General features: G+C 41.5%; 1 protein-coding gene across 3 annotated transcripts; it reads right to left on the bottom strand.

The window, feature by feature from the left end:
• Positions 1–506: 506 nt before the first annotated feature.
• On the bottom strand, positions 507–12058 carry prrc1 (proline-rich coiled-coil 1). 3 transcript variants are annotated; one of them, XM_085167703.1, is made up of 9 exons: positions 11968–12058; positions 9554–9687; positions 8380–8763; positions 6024–6169; positions 5718–5820; positions 5464–5627; positions 4048–4151; positions 3578–3680; positions 507–2049 (listed from the first exon to the last, which is right to left on the bottom strand). In XM_085167703.1, exons 2-9 carry the CDS (start codon positions 9648–9650, stop codon positions 1834–1836), a joined length of 1317 nt encoding a protein of 438 aa, XP_085023829.1. In that variant the 5' UTR covers positions 9651–9687; positions 11968–12058; the 3' UTR covers positions 507–1833. The 3 variants fall into 3 exon arrangements, with proteins under 3 accessions (XP_085023829.1, XP_085023830.1, XP_085023828.1); XM_085167704.1 differs by lacking the exon at positions 11968–12058 and adding an exon at positions 11827–11961; XM_085167702.1 differs by lacking the exon at positions 11968–12058 and having other exon boundaries at positions 9554–11961.
• Positions 12059–20913: the final 8855 nt, after the last annotated feature.

Raw genomic sequence — 20913 nt, 5'->3', positions numbered from 1 at the left:
CCCAGATAAATGCCACACAGAGTTCCAGCAGCAGACACACATCTACGTCAACTGTTCAGTGGAAACTGCACGGTGGTCAGAGGAGATCGCACAAATCAGGCCTTCATGGTCAAATAGCTGGCAAGAAACCACTACTAAGTAAAAGCAACAAGCAGAAGAGATTTGTTTGGGCCAAGAAACACAAGGAATGGACATTAGACCAGTGGAAATCTGTGCTTTGGTCTGATGAGTCCAAATTTGAGATCTTTGGTTCCACCTGCCTTGTCTTTGAGTGATGCAGAAAAGGTGAATAGACTGTCTCTACATGCATGGTTCCCATCGTGAAACACGTGGAGGAGGTGTGATAATGTGGTCTGCTGGTGACACTGTTGGGGATTTATTCAAAATTGAAGACACACTGAATCAGCACGGCTACCACAGCATCCAGCAGCGCCATCCCATCCAGTTTGCATTTAGTTGGATATCATTTATTTTTCAACAGGAGAATAACCCCAAACACACTTCCAGACTGTTGATAGTCATTTATTTCCAGTAATGAACAGAAAAAAATGTTTTTGGAGTTGAATGTTATGCTGGACTTCTCAGGAAAGTCCAATGTTCCTTAAGAATTCTGCACAGTATTATATAGCAGTGATATATCCTTTGGTTAAGGAGGGGGGCATCCAAATCAGCATTAAAAAGTGATTTATTTATGTAAAAAGGCACAAGATATGCATAAGAATATTCTTTACACCCAACTGTAACTGACAGAAAGTTAGATCTAAGTTAAAGTTAGTGTTTCTGACAGTTTCTTACCACTTGAAGCCCTAAGAAATAAATTAAGTAAATAATTGTTATGGTTTAGCTGCATGGGACAGAAACACTTTATGTATAGATTTGTATTAGCATTCAAGTCAGCCATGGTCTTTATGTAGGACAAGAAATCAAAATACTTCCCTAATTGGGTGGCTATCCAATGAATCTGCAGATATGACTCGTGGCCCTCCACTGGATTTATATCAACACTCCATGCTACAGTCCTTGAGCCATCCATTAGCAGTTTTTGTGATGCCGAATGATGTACTATCCTGCTGATGGAGGTCAGTAGCATCAGGAAGATGTCTGCTGTTTGCTACAAAGTTAATTTAGGTCACACTCATCAAGGTAACAATATGTGAAATTAAGATTTTTATGTATGTTGTAAAGACATGGCTCAATTTTTTTTGTTCGGGTTAAATGGTCACATATATTTATTTTTGTATTAACTGAGCAATGTATCAACAAATCAAAAATTAATGTTTGATAACTGCAATGTTGTCATGCAGTTAGTACATTGTATAGGGCTAGCTGGTTATAATGGCCCTAGGGCATTGTAGAAAATCCCCCCCCCCCCCTAAAAAAGATTTTTTCCTATATTGTAGGGCTTCTTAATGTTGCATTCAGCCTAATCACATCAGGTAGTTGCTGCATTACTCTTTCTAAATCTGGACTTATGGTACAGAAAAGTACAAATGGGACAAAAGCTCTACATTAACAATAAGAATGCCTAAATAAAACACTAAACTTTGCCTTAATATGTGCTTATACTGATAAACATTTTAAAAAGGAGGAAGAGAGGATCATAATGCATTATAGCTTGATCGTAACAAAATGGAATCTAAATTTTCAGTAAAACCCATTAAAATACACGAGAATGCCAGCAAAACGTCTGTGGGCACAAACATCTTTAACGAAATGTGCAGTTGGCTTTGTTGTGCAGGACAGACGGATGGAGGGAGGTACGTGGAACCTTCATGTCCCATCAGCTAGTTTACTGTCCACCTCCTCTCAGTATGTCACAGAAACTTGACGCACTCAGCCTGACGTAGTCCTGGGAAGCAACTGCTGTTTGTAGATACCAGCCAGAGCTTTGGAAGCACTGTGGATCATCTGGCGTTGGGTTAGGCCTGTCATGGCCTGGTGCCAGTCTGTTCTGTTGATGTTGGGAAGGTTTTGCTCCAGGACTTCACCCACGGTAACACTTAGACCTGACCAGCGCAGGCTGTAGTCAGGAGGGGTCATGGACTGAGCCTATATGGGGGAAGGTTACAAAAACACTGAGTGTAGCAAGTTTCTACATGGCCAATTTTAATAAAATAATTCTACGGTACAACCTGACATTTTCTGTTCAAAGACAAAAAGTCAAGAGAAAACTACAGCCTGAAAAAGGTGGGAAACTTCTACCAGCATGACAGAATATTATATTGCCAAAAGTATTTGCTCACCCTTCCAAATCCTTAAATTCAGGGATTCCAATCACTTTAAGGTGTATAAAAATCAAACACTTAAGCGTGAAGATTGCTTTTAAAAACATTTGTCAAAGAATGGGTCCCTCTTATTTGCTCAGGAGTTGGGTTTAGTTCTAGCATCCCAAGATATGTTTGCCAATTTCATGACCTTCCCACAAACACATTACCTGCCTTGTGGAAAGCCTTCCCAGAAGAATTACAGCTGTAAAGGTTGGGTGGACAACATATTCAAGTCTGTGGATAAATAATGGGATGCTACTCAAATTTGTTTGAGTGTAAAACCAGGCAAGCCAATACTTTTGTCGATATAGTGTACAGTGTTCCCTCGTTTATCGCGGGTGTTACGTTCAAAAAATAACCCGCGATAGGTGAAATCCGCGAAGTAGCCAACTTTATTTTTTACAATTATTATAGATGTTTTAAAGCTGTAAAACCCCTCACTACACACTTTATACACTTTTCTCAGACAGGCATCGACATTTTCACATGTTTCTCTCTTGTTTAAACACTCTCAAAGTTCAAATCTTCGAAGAAAAATAAGTCCAGTATTATCGAATGAAACCAAAGATCAAACCCTGTTTTCAGGTCCAGAACATGGTCACAGAGCAGCTGCGAGAGAATTCAACATTAATGAATCGATGGTACGGAAGTAGAGGAAGCAAGAAGAACGAGTTCAGTAAAGTTTAACTTATCGGACTGTTTGGTTTCACTTAATGCTCCTTATAATCCTTTGACGTCGACACTTTTGTGCTTGTTGTCTTCTGCTAGCGAAGATTTATGTAAATTTGACAAGCTGGACGCATTCTGTACTGTACAGGAGACACGGCACGATGAAATTGATTGAAAATGGTCTACAATTGATCAGGACGCAGAACACAACGCACTGTGACCAAAAAAAAAACTTTGCAAAATTGCACCCCTCCAAAAAACAGCGAGGCCGTGAAAACTGAACCACGATATAATGAGGGACCACTGTATAACAAATCAAAAACTAAGGGAAACCTACAATACTTACTCAAGCGGTGTTGGTTTAGCTTGACTACAGAAGGTAACGGGACTTAAGCAGGCCTGTACAACAGACAGGGTTTCATTTCAACATTCCCCATGACCACCATTTTTTCCACGTACAGATACAAGGCCCCAGGAGCAACCATACATGTACACAGCCAAAAAACTCCACGCCATCCCCACCCACACAGTTTTACTTCTATTTGGTTTTATAAATTGTAAAAGTTTCTTCTTCTTGAACATTTTTCTTAAATATTTAAACTTCAACCAGAAAAGCTCTTTCTTTGTAAACCAAATGATACCTGCTGGACGTGCTCTAATGCTACAGGCGTTGCCTGAGTGAAGAGCTCGATGTGAATGTTCTGACCAGGGTCCTCGAGGATTAAACATCCGATGTCAAACCACCTGGAAACAAAAAGAAGGTTTTGTTGTTGTTTTTAGAGCTTTTAACTAAATGTTAACGCTTTTGTTTCTTGCCACAAAAAAACATCAAACTGCATCAAACGTGAATATTTGACTTGCATTTTATTCAACACATGACGAATTATAAAGTAAATAATGGAAGATGAAAGGTGAATAGAAATGTAAAAAAGCATTTCTGTCCTGTTGTAGATGAAAACTGTTGTAGCCCAGCATCCAAGCATGTTTTTTTGTTTTTTATGGGATGCTCCAAGCTGTTTACAGCAGTACTGTGCACTGTTTGTGAGATAGTCCGCTAGGCCTCTAAGAATGTGTGTGCTTTCTTTTCAGAAGTCAATCAAAACCTTCTTACTTGTCAGGAAAAAGTTCAGCAATGAAGTTTTCTAAAGAGACCACTGGCTGTCTCTCGTGGATCACACCAGCTCGACGCAGACTGTCAATGCGCTCCTGAGCCCCCTGCAGACACGCAGGGACGGACAGACAGACACACACATGTGTATGACTGAAGCTGCAAACATCAGTGCTGTCAAGAACTAAACTGAAACAAACTCAAACACTAGTAATACTTAAGTAACTGGGATATTTCAGCCTTTTATTTTGAACTAAGAAACAAATAAGTAATAAACTTAAAAATGACCAGATTGATATTTGAATAAACTAATACATCATTATAATTAAAATTTTTCTCTTTTCTCCTTTACTGTGCGTAGAGATATTAACTAAAATGAGCCTTGACTCATAAAATGTGGAACTCTATGCAATACAGTTTTTCAGAAGCAACCTATTTTGTGTTTTGTTTTTCCCACAATATTAAGACTTAGTTCTCAAAATATTTTCTCCTAACAAATCTAGCACTGCATGATTTATATACATTTTTATCTTCACACGTGATGGCCAGGCTTCCTGTTAAATCCAGAATTGAATTCAAAATCCTGCTCCTCACATACAAGGTCTTAAATAATCAGGCCCCATCTTATCTTAATGACCTTGTAGTACCATATCACCCTAATAGAGCACTTCGCTCCCGCTCTGCAGGCCTACTTGTTGTTCCTAGAGTATTTAAAAGTAGAATGGGAGGGAGAGCCTTCAGTTTTCAGGCCCCTCTTCTGTGGAACCAGCTTCCAATTTGGATTCGGGAGACAGACTATCTCTACTTTTAAGATTAGGCTTAAAACTTTCCTTTTTGCTAAAGCATATAGTTAGGGCTGGACCAGGTGACCCTGAATCCTCCCTTAGTTATGCTGCAATAGACGTAGGCTGCCGGGGGATTCCCATGATGCATTGAGTTTTTCCTTTCCAGTCACCTTTCTCACTCACTATGTATTAATTGACCTCTCTGCATTGAATCATAACTGTTATTAATCTCTGTCTCTCTTCCACAGCATGTCTTTATCCTGTCTTCCTTCTCTCACCCCAACCAGTTGCAGCAGATGGCCGCCCCTCCCTGAGCCTGGTTCTGCTGGAGGTTTCTTCCTGTTAAAAGGGAGTTTTTCCTTCCCACTGTCGCCAAAGTGCTTGCTCATAGGGGGTCATATGATTGTTGGGCTTTTCTCTGTATCTATGAAGCGCCTTGAGGCGACTTTTGTTGTGATTTGGCGCTATATAAATAAAACTGAATTGAAATTGAATTGAATTGAAATGGTCTTAAAAGCCATGTAATTTATAAATAAATAAGCTATAAAACCTATTCAAGGAAAACAAACATTTGATGCTTGAAAAAAGTTGAACGAGAAAGAAATGAAGTAATGTAAAAGCAAAGTCCACTGACCTTGACACCAGCGGCATAGCCCACAGGCTGTGGAGCAATGTTTGACTGACCAGACTCTCCGGTGACCATGGCCAGCCCAAAAACCTCCTGGAAAGCATCTCTAACTGCCCCCACATTCATCTCCTTATCTGAAGTCACAACAATGTCAACGTCCCCACCAGACTCTGAGGATGAACAACACAGAAACATTTATTAAGAACATTTGAATGTTTTGTACATTTTTTTTTTAAATTGGTTAAAACAGGGTAACTTACTGATGTATGGGGCCATGCCAGGATCAAGAGTAGTGATCATGGACTCCACAGAGTGTTTGGTTTTGTCTAAGACTGTCTTTACTACAGCGTTTCCTGCTACTCCCTGAGGGGACACAATACACACAGAATAAGACTACACACACACACTTAACCAACTGTTCCTATTAACTTTAATTAAAGAAACTTTCAGTAAACTTCATCATTGTAAAGACTTTTTATGTTTGAAAAATATGTCCTACCATATCGCAAAAAAGCTATAGGGAACATCAAGCTTCAAAAGTCCCCTTTCAAACATTTGTATTCTACCTTAAAAAAGCCCCAGATGCCTCCACCACTGTTGGTGTCTCCAGACACTCTGGGATCCTCCTGTTCCTCCGGGAATGTGATTGGAGATCCAGTATCTAATCCTCCTCTAATGACTGACTGCTGGAGCATGGGGTTGGACACCACACCTGAAAATATGGAACATTTTTTAACAAGAAGTTGTACTTTTTTTTAAATAAATCAATTGTTTACAGAATGTCCTCTGAGCATCTGCTGCTGTTCTGTTTTGCGCTTCCCTATTGGCTAGATTGTGAGGTTGCTGCTGCGGTAGCCCATGCAGTTGCTTCTCCAGTCTCTGATTCTGTAGTCTGACAGACTTTAACTACACAGTCGTCTTGGAATTCAGCTAACAACGCTAGATCTTTCTCTGCTCTGGAAATCTGCTGTGAGTTTGAGGACTACTGTAAAAAAGATGATTTATTACCCTTATGTCTTACTTCTAAGTTAAGGGACATTCATTTCAGCTTTCAACACGCTGTTGTTATGTGTCTCAGGGGCCCTAAACCTGCACATGAGGTCTTCCCAGGTGTGGTACCACACTATCGGGGGTTTATCTTGTACTTAAAGCTTGTTCCTGTGCTGCCATGATTAGTGCTTCGTGCCTTTCAGTCTTTCAGTCCAGCTTTGACCAGCCACTGGTAGGATTTCTGTGCAGTTAGCTTATTCAGCCAGTTGGTGTGGATCATTTTCCAATTATTCATACTGGAGACCCTTTCTTGGACGTCTGCCACTGTGATGATCACCGGATCTTGTTCAGGGAGGTCGCTATGGTCTGCCCTCAGATCCACTAGCCACTGAGCATTGCCATTATGGGTTGTGCCCTTCCCCCAGATGTTCTTCCAGTATTGCTCCGTCTCATATTGGTCACCTGCCACCTAGAGTGCATCTTGGATGGTTCTGTGGAGAACTTCTGGTTTATTCTTCTGCCTCATATCTCTCTGGAACACCTCTTCAAGCATGTGGCCAGGGCTGTGAGTCCTTGCATGGCAGTTTCCCAGGCCTCAGGTATGGACAGTTTGCTGTACTTCTTGGGTACCCCTTTCCTCATTGCACCTTTCTGCAGCTCCAATAGTTGGCTGACTTCCCGCCACACTGCCTTGATCTTGGCCTCCAGTCTTCTTCTCCATGGAGGGCACTGCTCCTTGTGGCTGTTCATCTGTTAGCCAACCATCTCTGTGATCACTACTGTCATAATGTAGATCGGCTGGTTAGTTTCCTAATCATCCCAGTAATGGATTGTCCATAATGCTGCATTCACATCGTCTAGCAGACTTTCAGAGGGTACTTCACATTAGTCTTGGTAATCAGCCATGAAGGGTTCAGGTTTCCAGCTTCACCATGATCCTCTCTCTCAGGTCAGCTTCTCTCACACTCAATGCACCTCCAGTCATACTTGGGGCTTGCTACTCGACCCCTGACTTTACTGGGACTTTATAAGAAACAACAGTTCTTAGGTCCATTATAATAATATAGATGGGCAGTTCTGATAACATTGCTCCCACATTGATGTTTTTGATTTGTTATTAGCCATAACCACGAGCCGCATCCTTAATGATAACTTAACTAAACGTTCCTTCCATTACTACAAACAAGACAAAAATGGCAGAAGGACAAACCAGATCTCACACTAAACTGTATCGTACCAATAGCTGATTACCAGCTCCCAGGAGCCCTTTGACCTGTAGAGAAAATCATAAGCCTTCTGCAAAGTGCATATGGTCATATCAGAACAATAAAAGTTGCATTCTGATCCTACGGCCTGCTCACCCTGAAGATATCTGTTAACTATAGTTATTTACATATTTTCCACAAGAAATTTGGGGGTGACTGTAGTGAGGATTCTTATTTACCCTTTTCTCCACTCTTTAATACCACACCATCTTTACCTCAGTTCCTCTCTTGACTCTCATCACTGATTTGTTTCTGTGTGCATTCTGATTCCCATGATAGCAACTTTTCCTTACCTTCAAACATGCCAAATATGCCAGTGGTATAGAAACTGGAGTTTCACAGACCTTCCAAAATTGCTTTCAAAAGGGTTGTTTAGTGTTGTGAATGACAGCTAGTCAAGGGAGGTATGCTTGCCTGTTCAGGTATAACATGAAGGTGTTTTTCAACTGGAGAAGGCAAAGATGCCTCTGTTGGTATCAATACTGTTGCAAACGAGTATCTAATTTGATAGTAATATTTAGTGTTGGCTAGTATGTGGGTATTCTGGGTTTGTTTTGTTTTTTGATAACTCTAATGTCAAACTGATTTGGTTCCAGTTTTTAAAAGAGCATAAATGTGTTTATCAGATTCGAAAATTTCACCCGAGCTTCACATTTTTCACTCTGACCTGGTATAGAAGCAGGACTGGAAAATGTTGGCATCAGCGGTGTCTGTGGGGTTCGACCAGCATGACCCCGTGTGATGTCATATCCTGCACCCACGGAGAAGCTCGATACAGGTGGACCTACAGGAGGGGGCAACATGCTGGAAGCAGTAGAAGGAGGTCTGATGGAAGAGGCCTGAGGAGGCAAAGAGAAGGAGGCAGCAGGAGGGACGGGAGAGCTGCTGGTGAAAGGTGAGGCCAGTGTTGAGGCAGGGGGAAACTGGGAAGAAAGGGAAAGCGGTGCAGCCAGAGGGCTGCTGAAGGCAGGAAGTGGTGGGACACTGGGGAGAGAAGTCGAGACTGAGGGGGAACTGATTGTTCCTGGGAGAGGGAGTGAAGTGGACAAACCTGAAAAACAAAGAGAAACATCCAATCAGAGATAGCTTTCCCTCTACTCATCTGCTTGCCATTTTCTCACTCTACAGGTCTTTATATCCTCAGCTCTGCTCTTTAGGCCTGAAACCTGTCTGATTTCACTCTTTATTTGCTTGAATTAGTTCTCTAGACTCTCTGCTCGGGTTACCTTGCAACATCTCACTATTAGGTAACTGCTAGAAGTAAAATTGCTAATATTAACATTCACACCGCACAGGTAAATATTTATGATAACTGTGTAATACTTTGATATTGCTGAAATGAGAGTTTTACTTCTTACTCTTCTTACTCCTAAACTGCTATTTAGAGTTATGAATGTTAACTACTATAGCTTTTGAGAAAAGGAGGAGCCATGTTTGGCTGTCTGCAGCAATGTTGTGTCCAGTTGAGTGCCAGCTGAAGAAGGCAAAGACAGCACAATCGGTATCAATACTGTCGCAAGTGAGTGTCTTAATTTAATATTAATTTTACAGTTTTAATATTACAAGCCATTCAGTCCCTGTACAACCACAGTGAGTGCTTAATTAGCATTGCCAGCAACAAGTTGGACTTGTTTCCAGTGGATGTTGGACTTCATCAGGGATGCACTTTATCATTGATTCTGTTATGAACAGAATTTCTAAGCGGAGCCACATGGCTGAGCTTCTCTGTTATTGTTACTTCCCTGCAACCCAGCTCTGGATAAGTGCAAATGACATTTAAAATCTCGACTCAGCTAAGCTACAAGCAAAGGGAATGTTGATTTGCACATTAAATGTCTTACCAGCAGTGGTGGGCAGGCTTCCGACTGGGCCACCCACAGTCAGAGGAGGGGTAGGGCTGGCAGGAGGTGTAGTCTCAATCCCACTTTCTTCCATCATATTCTCTGTAGTTTATTTTAACTTCAGCCCAGAATAGCTGCAAAAAAATGTTGCGATGAATTATATTGTGTTCAACTTGTCGCTCGATTGTTCATTTCCTGCATGTACACTCTGGGAACTATAGAACATAAAGTTTGACTGACAATAATGTTTATTAAGCCTTTTTTCACACCAAGGAAGAAATTTAGAAATTTCTAAAGTTAAATCTATAAGTATATGAACACAGACACAATTTTCTATTTTTTTTTTTGCACACTACCAATGTGTATTTTATATTAAACAATCAAGATGTGATTGATTTTAGTACTGACTTTCAACTTTAAGTTAGTGGATATAAACTAAAGTATTGCACTGGTGATGCCATGGTTGTTTGCAGATAGACCAGCTCCATCAATACTAAAAGGTATATACAGATTTTAAAGAAACATATGCTCCCATTCAGATGATGTCGAGACCTTGTATATTTAAGCAAGACAATGCTGTATCACATACTGCATCTATTACAAGAGCATGTCTTTATATTAAAAGAGTAAGGGTGCTGAACTGGCCTGCCTGCCGTCCAGTGCAGATTATTGTGAACTTCTTTTTATTGATTGAACAGGTATCCTCGGTTTTCTAAATCAACAAATTGATACATGCACTTTCCTGTGACAATGCGTCGCACAGTTTGAGCCTCATTTATTGGCTTAAGTAAGGTAGACATGCCTGATTTAGACTTCTGCAGAGAACCTTCGAGGATTCGAGGAGCCTATGAAAACAAAAGTGTTGTTGCCCACATTTATGCCTGTGTGTAGTGCACACAGAATCAGCATGGCTGCACCCTCCTATGTCAGTATGCATACTGCAGCAAAACGCCATCCCAGTGGATTTAGTTGGACCATCATCTATTTTTCCAACATGACAATGACCCCAAACACACCTCCAGCCTGTGTAAGGGCTAGTTGATCAAGAAGGAGAGTGATGGAGTGCTGCATCAGATGGCCTGGCCTCCACAATCACCTGACCTAAACTTAATTACAACCATTCCAAATTGAGATGGTCTGGGATGAGATGGACCGCAGAGTGAAGCCAAAAGGGCCAACAAGTGCTGAGTATCTCTGAACTCCTTCGAGACTGTTGGAAAACCATTTCAGGTGACGACCTCACGAAGCTCATCGAGAGAACGCCAAGCGTGTGCAAAGCAGTAATCAAAGCAAAGGGAGGCTATTTTGAAGAGCCTAAAACACATTTTTGTTTACTACATAATTCCATATGTGTCCATTTATTTTTTGGTGCCTTCAGTGAGAATCTACAATGCAAACAGACATGAAAATAATTTTTAAAAAATATTAAATGAGAAGGTGTGTCCAAAGTTTTGACTGGTTTTGTAGATTTGTGAGTCCTTAGATGGATCATTCTGAGGCAGTGATTTTATCTTATTGTTAAATAAAAACAACAAAAAAACAACTGTGGTGAAAAAGTAGCCAGAAATGCAAATAAGGAATCAAGCGTGTTGAACAAACCAATGATAACAGTTGCAGTCTGCACTGACCCACTGCGTAATTACATTCTCGGGAGCAGCACCTCAGGTTACATGGTACGTCAGGAGTTTACAGTGACGTCATAGGTTCCCACATAGATTTCTTGTTAAACTTGGGCATTAAGCTGCGCATGTAAAACATATTCCCACAGAAAATAATCTATATTGCAACGCATTTTAATCCAAAACTCAGAATTTAACATGCTGGGAGCAGGTTATCAGCTGTTTTAGGAGCATATAGTAATAAAATAGTTTGATCCCAACAGAAACAAACAGAAGACCCTCTTACTGTCTCCACAGAGGTCTTTCAGGAAGCGTGATCATATTTTCTGATTGATCAGCACATCATGAATTCACACCTGGTCATTTCTAATCTGGAATCTAGACTGCTGCGGGTCAGGCTTTGCAGCACAACTTACTACAGCGATTTACCCCAGTAAGACGTGAACCACCTTCGTAGTACAAAAACCCAGGGTTAAACCTTAAGTTAAGTCCCTTTCGCACACGAAGAGGCAAGCGCTGTGCTCTGAAACAAAGCGGATCTATATCGTCTGACGCGGACACATTTAAGGTTTGTTCCGTGTCTGCCACGCCACAGAACGACAGGAGATCCAAATGAATGCAGTGTAGCGTTTTTTAAGACTGTTCACAACTTACACGTGCCGCACAACCCCAAAGAAAAACAGCAAAACGGACAAAGTACGATACACATCTTTATCTAATTCTCTAAAAAAGACTCAGCATGACATGCGCCACTATTATGATAATCTCTACAGAACAAGTAACTTAACTACTCACCTGCTGGCGGTACTAACACAATACACCCATAAATAATAATAAAGCGCCGACCCACAGTGATGACGTGGTGCTTTGCCACGTCTGCTCCAGCGTGACGCCTGCCGCCGTCTTACGTGGCTTACGAAATTAGTGATGAGAGAGGCTACAGATTTCCCTTTCCGATCTGATTCCAAGTAAAATTCAGGCTGGAATCGGCTGTGTGATACTGTGTGTTTGGAAAATTTAAATCACAAGTAGTGTATTTCAAACTATATAATAATGTATACAAGCCATCAGACTTCTTATTTATGAAGAGTGATCATACAAGGAATAAAATAAAACTGAAAATTTAATACCTGCATTTAAAATGTGACTGAATTGAAAATTATAACAAAGCTGAGAAACATTTTAGTTGTCTCTGTAGCCGGATGACCTACTCGCCACTGATCCCTCTCACTTTGTATTATTGTTCATAATCCTCTGCCCGTGCGTTGTGCTGGTTACTGTGACATCTGTACCTATCCAGCTGTACAGGATTCCTCTTCTTGTGAGGGGCCACGATCAATGTCCTAATAATCATAACCAGTACAGGCCACTATTTACTCGTGTGGTACAAGCTATTCAGTCTGTGTATTCTGTATTTTGTTTTAAAGGGTTGTGCGTGTGACTGGTTTCTTGTTTTAATAAAATGTACACTGTCTCCTGACTGTGCGCAACGAACTTGGTGCTCGGTGCCCTTTTAGAGTTTTTCTTTGACTTTTTGTGTTTTGTTTTTATTACAGTGAACCGAGGACACACCAGTAGCCGTGGAACATTTGGTGGTGGGTTATTTTCCACACTTCCTAAGTCCAGATCAATGTATGGTTTTATGTAATCCAGCACATTGTTATAGAATAGGCTATACCACACTCAGCCTTTATTGTTTTATTCTTTTTTTATCTTTATAAATTTATAAATATAGACATATCAATATTGGACCCAATCTGCCTCAGTTGTGCATCCTTGAACCTGTGCGACCTCTTCTGGTTTTTAAAAAGACTTTATAGTTCCTGGGGGTGAAATTCCCCTATATGACGTTGTCATTTTATTATTTTTATATAACCCCTTTTGATCACTTCGACACATTCTTGGCGTTTGACGACAGGATGCACACTTGAGGTAGAGGTTTGGTTTCATGATTAATTGTTTTGCTCTGACTGAGATAATAATCCACCTTTTTTTGTCAGGGACCTGGGCTTGAGCGACCCAGGGTCCCTCAGCAGTTGTGGACCTTTTTATATTTTGTGAAGATGTGGAACTCTGGAACACTGTTCTGCTGTCTGGGTTTTTTTTCCATGTGTGTATGTATAGGGAGGTGTGGGTGTGGCTGTGGCTGTAAGCCAGGAGGCCGGGCTACAGGCACCGTCAGGCCTGAGGATAGCTGGCCACGCCCCAGGAGGATGCCACACACCTGCAGCGGATCAGTGTCGGTGGAGGGAGCTACTTAATGGTGTGGTGAAGCCTCCACCGACGCGGGATGATTGAGTGAGACTCCATGTCAGTGTCTTGAGAGCAAGTCAAAGTTAGTGTACGCCCAAAGGGGTTGTGTGTCTTGAAGGCTGCGTCTATTGTTTCCCCCCAGGAGGAGCATGGGAAGCCTGAGAGCAGCAAACATTGGGAGTGCTGACACACAGAGGGGAGAGCACGAGGCAATTGGGAAGAAGACACAGCACAGGAGTCAGGGGAGAGCATGAGCTTTGTGTAAACTGTTTACATCACTGTAAATAAACGCACCGCTCATCATTAAGAGTCCTGCATCTCGGTCCTCATTCCCCATTTCCCACTGTCTGCCACACAGACCATGACAATTTGAAGATTTCAGAGTGTTTTGATTGTAGATAAGACAGCAGTATCCACATTTAGAAGGAAGAGCAATAAGATATTAGCACCTTATTGTTTTAGTGTTTGTTTTTTCTTTTTTCTTCCGGTCTAAATCCATCACTATGGAGGAAGAACTTCAGCAACTTAGGGACTTGGTAGTGCAGTCCTTACCAAGTCCCTAAGTTGCTGTCTGTTGAGATTGATGTTTTGATAAATGGGGTGACTGTCCCGTGCTTGGTGGATACTGGGTCTATGGTTTCCAGCATCACAGAGAGTTTCTTTTTGACACATTTTGCACCTTGGGGACAAGAATGCCTTCATTCACGCCATTGGTTGCAGCTTTGGGCTGCCAATGGGCTCTCCATTCGTTATATTGGTTATTTAGAGCTCAGTGTACTCCTGTGTGGTAAGGAAATGTCCTCTTGTTGGATCCTTGTACTGAGAGACACTCCTGCTGCCATGCCCTCTGTTCTTGGCATTTTAGGGATGAATGTGACTGCTCTTATCAAGGGCTGTTTGGGGCTTATGGTGGGTCTTTGTTTAATTCATCTTCTGTGTCCCAGGCACCAGGGCCAGTTTTGGAGGCCCTGCATCAGTGTCACCAGTCTGCTGACCAAGAACCAAAAGACCCTGTAGGTACCGTCAAGGTGTGCGGCCCACGAGCCGTACGGATACCTGGTGTCGTTACGCAGCTGGTGGCCACTACATGTTCCCAGCAATTCTCAGGCCTTCCTAAGTCCAGTTCAGTGTATGGTTTTATGTAATCCAGGACACTGTTATAGAATAAGCTATACCACAGTCTATTGTCTTATTCTTTTTTAAATTTTTATAAGCTTAATTAAAGACATATCAATATTGGACCCAATCTGCCTCAGTTGTGCATCCCTAAACCTGTGCGACCTTTTCTGGTTTTTAAGAAGACTTTATAGTTCTTGGGGGTGAAATTCCCCTAGGTGACGTTGTCATTTTATTATATTTTATATAACCACTTGCTGTTGCTGTTTTACTGTAAGTATGCTGTATATGTTTAAAGATACAGGATAGTCTATATAATCCACTTTAGGTGCGCTAAAATGTGAACAAATGGGATTCTGTAATTCTAAGGATGTGGTGAATTCTCGTCATTTAAACATAGACACAAAAACTAGAACTAAAAAAACTAAAAGTCTAGACATAAGTCGCTTTCCAAAATTCTGCAACAGTATCTGCCTACAACACCAAAGGACTCTGCGATTGACGTTTGTCTTGCCCTAGCAGCAGGCTGTACTCCTCCTTCAGCTCGCCTCATGATAAACTCATCATCATATTCTGTGTTTTAATGTACTTTTGCTTGTGTATGATGTGTCACAAACCACGTCTTGGCTGTCTGATCATCAACTGAGTGAGCAAACACATGTTTGTGGTGATGCAGTTTTACACCCGTTTGCACATCACTATGATAGGTGAAAGAAGACATAGTTATACCAATAATTTAGACGATCTCTGTGATATATAGTGTCCTTCTACTGCTGTTAATCATAAACTACAAAACTGTACAAGCTGAAAAATAAACACATTTTAATTGTTAAAGACTAATGCTGTTGTTGAGGCAATAATTACATTTTCTTTTCCCTTGGCCTTCTTTTGCTTTTATTTTTTAGCATGCTAGAATATGCAAGCTAAATATATACAAAAGATTTTTGACATCTTCATGATTATTCATTCAAAATAAATTTGACTAACTGACTAGTCTAAAACTAAACACTCAGGTTGCAAGCTAAATTCAAAAACCATTTAATGTCAAAAGCTCACTAAACAAAGGCATTTTAAACCATTAATCGGATTCTTCAATAATGGATCATGCCATTTAACTGTACGGCACTTCGCATCATACATTAACAACATTACGTGTTACAGTGAAAGAAAAATGCCTGAAATAAACAGATCTTAAATACAATACGAAAACATATTACTACAAAAGATGTTAAAGTATTATTAAAATGTGACAAGTTAACATCCGAAAAACAAATAAACTGCGACTGAAAAGTGTGATGCGTTGCGCTGTGCAATATTAATGATGCACGCTGGTTGAAAATTCATGACATCCACTTCAATAAAAGATAAAAATCTAATATTACAAAATGATTAATCATCCATCCATTTTCTTCTGCTTACCTGAACTCGGGTTGTTGGGGCAGCAGCCTAAGCAGGGAAGCCCAGACCGCCCTCGCCACCTCCTTCAGATTATCTGGGGAAACATGAAGGCTAGATATATTCTCTCCAGTGAGTCCCAGGTCTGTGCCAGGGCCTCCTGCCAATGGTAAATGGCCTGTATTTGCATAGCGCTTTGCTTAGTCCCTAAGGACCCCAAAGCGCTTTACACTACAATAGGACATGATTGGTTGGGACACCTTGCCAAACCTTGAGGTGTCTGCCTGTACTGGCTCCTTTTGACTCTACTCAGAGTCCCTCCTGAGTGACTGAACTCTTCACCCTATTGCTAAGGGAAAGTCCATGCAACTTTTAGAGAAAGCTAAATTTTTTAGCCTTTAAAAGAACTAGCAATAACAATGTCAATAAAAAGATCAGGCCAAGATTAACGAATTTATGTTGTTTTTTCACCAGCCACGCTCCATCTGGTTAGGACAAAATTATTTAAAAATCATTGGGTATCAATTAAAATGTAAAACAATTAGATTAGTATTAGTACATCTGGTACCAACTGGTGACAATAGCAATGATTATTTGGCAAATCTACTAAGCTCGGACATTCCTAATTTTTATACCTTACAAAATGTCATCTACATTATAACAAAACATCTGCACTTTCAGTCAGTGAGCTGGAGCCTATCATAGCAGTCACCGTGTGGACAAGTCACCAGCATGGCACTCCTGACAAAGAGTGAAACATTCATGTGTGTCCTTCGGCTCCTAGGAGGAAGTCAGAGTACCTGGAAATAATTCATACAGGCACAAGGAAAACATGCAACCAAGTCTACATAAAAAAGACTTTTTGAATTCAGAACCTTCTTGCTGTGAAGTGCTAACTAATTCATCATTGTGCTGTCACAGTGAAAAAGTTACTTTTGGCTGACCCCTTACACACAAGGAGTCACCACAGCAGGTAGCTTCATGAATCTCAAAAGAGATCGCCATCCTATTAGAACATTTTTATAGAGCCATAATAAGAGCTCCTATTATTGTCTCTTATTATTAGGGCAATATTAAGAGCTCTGCAAATCAAATCAGAATATGTTACAAAATTCATAAACTCTGAACTGAAAGAGCCAGATACATCTTCTACATTAAATTGAACTACTCAAAAGTTCATTTGAAATCTTAAAAATACATATTAATTTATCTAAATTGTAATAATACAGTATAAATGTAAGTTATAGCAATTTCTCTCTGAAAACAGCATAATAGTTGAGAGGAGGCTGAAAAAGAATTAGTTTTCTAATAAGGGTGAAGTTGTCTGTTATTGTCAGGACCCGGGCTCCCCCGTGGACTCTTTTCCCTCTCTCTCATTCTCTCTGCTTGCGTTCCAGGTCATGCCTAGGTGGGGCTCCTGAGTCACCACCCAACTCATCTGTGGCTTGTTCCCCATCGGTGGAAGATAAGCAATCTGGAGCTACTTAAGGCACAGGAGGACTACCAGTCGTCGATGGAACATTGATCCACTTTGGTAGTAAAACCCTGGCCCCTGCAAGTCACTTTGATTCGCAAGTTTCCCCGTCGCAACCTCTTAGTGCCTTTGCCCTCTCTGTGTGCAGGTGGTGTTGGACACCCTGTTCTGCTGTGTTTGGAGTGAAAGAGAGAGAGCAGTGGATCATGTGGACCCTTGCCCCTCCTGGATGCCCCCCTTACCAGTCTATGTGTCTACCTTGAAACTTCTACTCTAAATAAACCTTTGAACTGTTTTTGTAAGCCCAGCCTCAGAGTCCTCTCACCGAGTGCCCGATGTGACAGTTTGGAATTTGTATAAACTATGTGAGGGTGCAGTTAGATATTAAAGTCTGACACACAAACAGATTCACATTAATAACTGTATTTTGACATGTGTTTCAATATGGTATAGAGAAAAATCATTCTGTGTGCATACAGAGACTATCCCAGTTTATAAACTGATCTTTCCAGATACAATGTCCCAATACAGAGCTAATGTTAAGGAAGTATAGTCTTTCTGAAAGACATCTAATATTATCTGGATTAAAGCCTTTGTGGACCAGCTTCATTTTCTGCTGCTTGGAGGTGTCTGTCACACCCAGAGAAGTCTGAAAAGAGGCAGTGTGCCTACACGTCGCTATCCACTAGAAGCCCTAAACCTCAGACACTTCTGTGGTGGAGACATTCTTTCCATCTGTTCCAGCAGTCAAAGCTGTAGTAATGGATTTCTAGTCACTCTTAAAAGCTTTCAAGGTTTCTGAAGATTCAGTTAATTATTTGTATTTATTTATTTATTTATATTTATCCCTAGCAGGAACATCTTGTTATAAAAAGCACAGTGACAGTGACATACATGTCCACAGTGTAAAACTGGTTTACAAAATTGTGAGTCAAGCAGCAGTCAAAGGTAGTAGCCCTGCTGATCCAATCCTTGGCTGCTGAAATTAGCTCTTGAGACATGGAACTACACCTTTCTGGCGAGGAAGTGTTGTGGAAACCCAGTAATAATAATGATGATGATGATAATAATAATAATAATAATAATAATAATAATAATGTATACTTTATTTTTTATTTTTAACACATTGCAATGTGGAGAAATCGTTCAGATCAAACGCCAAACATTTTTATGAGGATGGACACCGCCCTGAACTCTTTTATACCTTTCCAGAACACTCTCAAACAAACAACATTCCACAGCATATCATATATCTCTATATCTTCAGTCCCATCCTTAACCTTCTCCCTCAGAGAGAGAATTATGACTTTGTGTCTGTGAAGGTTCTCAGTCATCCAGGTCATCGTAGTCAAAGGAGCTTGCAAAGAAAAGCGTCTGGACTTCTTTAAGTTACTTGAAGACGTTTCACCTCTCATCCGAGAAGCTTCTTCAGTTTTAAGGTCAAATGGTGGAGAGTCCCAGATATAAACCTAGTGGGAGTGTCCCCCCACAGAGGGACAAAAGGACCCCCTGATGATCCTCTAATCGCCTGAGCCAAGGTGTGGAACTGGGTGTGGGTCCCAATCAGCCAGAGTTTCGGGTGAGTTCATTGTGAAACCTGGCCCCACCTTCCTGAGGTCAGATGGCCCAGGATGTGAGTGGGCGTTAAGGCGTCTGGGAAGGGAACTCAAAACTGGATTATAGATGGCAGAGAGTTGGTGTCGTAAACCACCGCCTCTGTTCAAAGATGGCCGCTCACAGTGGACATAGATGGCTTCTTTCACTCCTCTTTCAAACCATCTGTCCTCTCTGTCCAAAATGTGAACGTTGGCATCCTCGAAAGAGTGTCCTTTATCCTTAAGATGCAGATGGACAGCTGAGTCTTGTCCTGTGGAGGTGGCTCTTCTCTGTTGTGCCATGCGCTTGTGAAGTGGCTGTTTGGTCTCTCCAATGTAGAGGTCTGGGCATTCCTCGCTGCACTGTACAGCACACACCACATTGTTAAGTCTGTGTTTTGGTGTTTTGTCTTTCGGGTGAACCAGTTTTTGTCTGAGTGTGTTGCTGGGTCTGAAATGCACCGGGATGTCATGCTTGGAGAAAACCCTCCTGTTTTTCTGATACACCGGCTACATAGGGGATGACAATGTTGTTGCGTCTGTCCTTCTTATCCTCCCTCGCTGGTGTCTGATCTTCTTTTCTGTGCCTCTTTGCTGACTTTAAGAATGCCCATTTAGGATAGCCGCACGTTTTGAGTGCTTCCTTTACATGTGTGTGTTCCTTCTTTTTCCCTTCAGGCTTAGAGGGAACATGTTCTGCCCGGTGGTGTAGGGTCCTAATTACTCCAAGTTTGTGTTCCAGAGGGTGATGGGAGTCAAACAGGAGGTACTGGTCCGTGTGTGTGGGCTTCCGGTAAACTTCGATGTTGAGGTTGCCATTCTCTTCAATGTGCACAGCACAGTCCAGGAAAGACAAACAGTCGTCCTTTGTGTCTTCCCTGGTGAACTTGATGTTTTTATCCACAGCGTTAATGTGCGCAGGGAAGGATTCCACTTCTTGTGTCTTGATTTTGACCCAGGTGTCGTCTACATATCTGTACCAGTGGCTGGGGACTCTTCCTTTGAAAGAGCCAAGAGCCTTCCTTTCCACTTCCTCCATGTAAAGGTTGGCTACAATAGGTGACACGGGGGAGCCCATAGCACAGCCATGTTTTTGTCTGTAATAGCCTTCGTTGTATTTGAAATATGTAGTGGTGAGGCAGAGGTCTAACAGTGTGCAAATCTGATCGGGTGTGAAGTTGGTCCTGTCCTCCAAGGAGCTGTCTTCTTGTAGTCGTTTTCTGACAGTCTCCACTGCCTCCGTGGTGGGTATGCACGTGAAGAGAGAGACTACATCAAAGGACACCATGGTTTCATCTGGATCCAGGGTAAGTTTCTGGACCTTGTCAGTGAAGTCGGTGGAGTTCTTGATGTGGTGTGGGGTGTTCCCCACGAGAGGAGCAAGGATGGTAGCAAGGTGTTTTGCAATGTTATAAGTGGCTGAGTTTATGCTACTGACTATGGGTCTGAGTGGGACAGCTTCCTTGTGGATTTTAGGAAGTCCGTAAATGCAGGGTATGGCATCCCCTGGGTAAAGGCGGTGATAAGTAAGGCGGTCAATGATTTTGTCCTTTTCCAAGTCTTGAAGGCAAGCTATAACTTTCTTTTTGTAGCTGCTTGTGGGGTCTCGCTTTAAGGCTTCGTAGGTATTGTTGTCACTGAGAGGTGAAACGTCTTCAAGTAACTTAAAGAAGTCCAGACGCTTTTCTTTGCAAGCTCCTTTGACAATTATGACTTTGTTTTCTGCTTAGCCATCACCTAAGGATTTAAATCCCTGATAAGTAGAAGGCGTCTCACTATCTGTTTTACGTCTCCCATTACAATGGCCTCACTGTGTGTGTAGAGCATAAGGCCCACTTGTAGTACACATGCATACAACTAAGTGACAGGAGTGCTCTTGCTATACTAAAGTGATATGATTAAAATATG

This window comes from Neolamprologus multifasciatus, chromosome 7, assembly GCF_963576455.1.
Source record: "Neolamprologus multifasciatus chromosome 7, fNeoMul1.2, whole genome shotgun sequence".
NCBI lineage: Eukaryota > Metazoa > Chordata > Actinopteri > Cichliformes > Cichlidae > Neolamprologus > Neolamprologus multifasciatus.
Note: the sequence above shows the minus strand (reverse complement) of the source record. Positions and strands in the feature narration are given on the sequence as shown.

Bases quoted from the DNA above. Each gene is read 5' to 3' on its own strand.
- prrc1 (XM_085167703.1), bottom strand. From the start codon at position 9,650: ATGATGGAAGAAAGTGGGATTGAGACTACACCTCCTGCCAGCCCTACC. The intron at 6,170-8,379 runs GTCAGAGTGAAA...CCATATTTTCAG, and splicing joins CAGTCCTGCTTCTATACCAG to GTGTGGTGTCCAACCCCATG. The intron at 3,681-4,047 runs GTAAGAAGGTTT...TTTTGTTTCCAG, and splicing joins GCTGAACTTTTTCCTGACAA to GTGGTTTGACATCGGATGTT.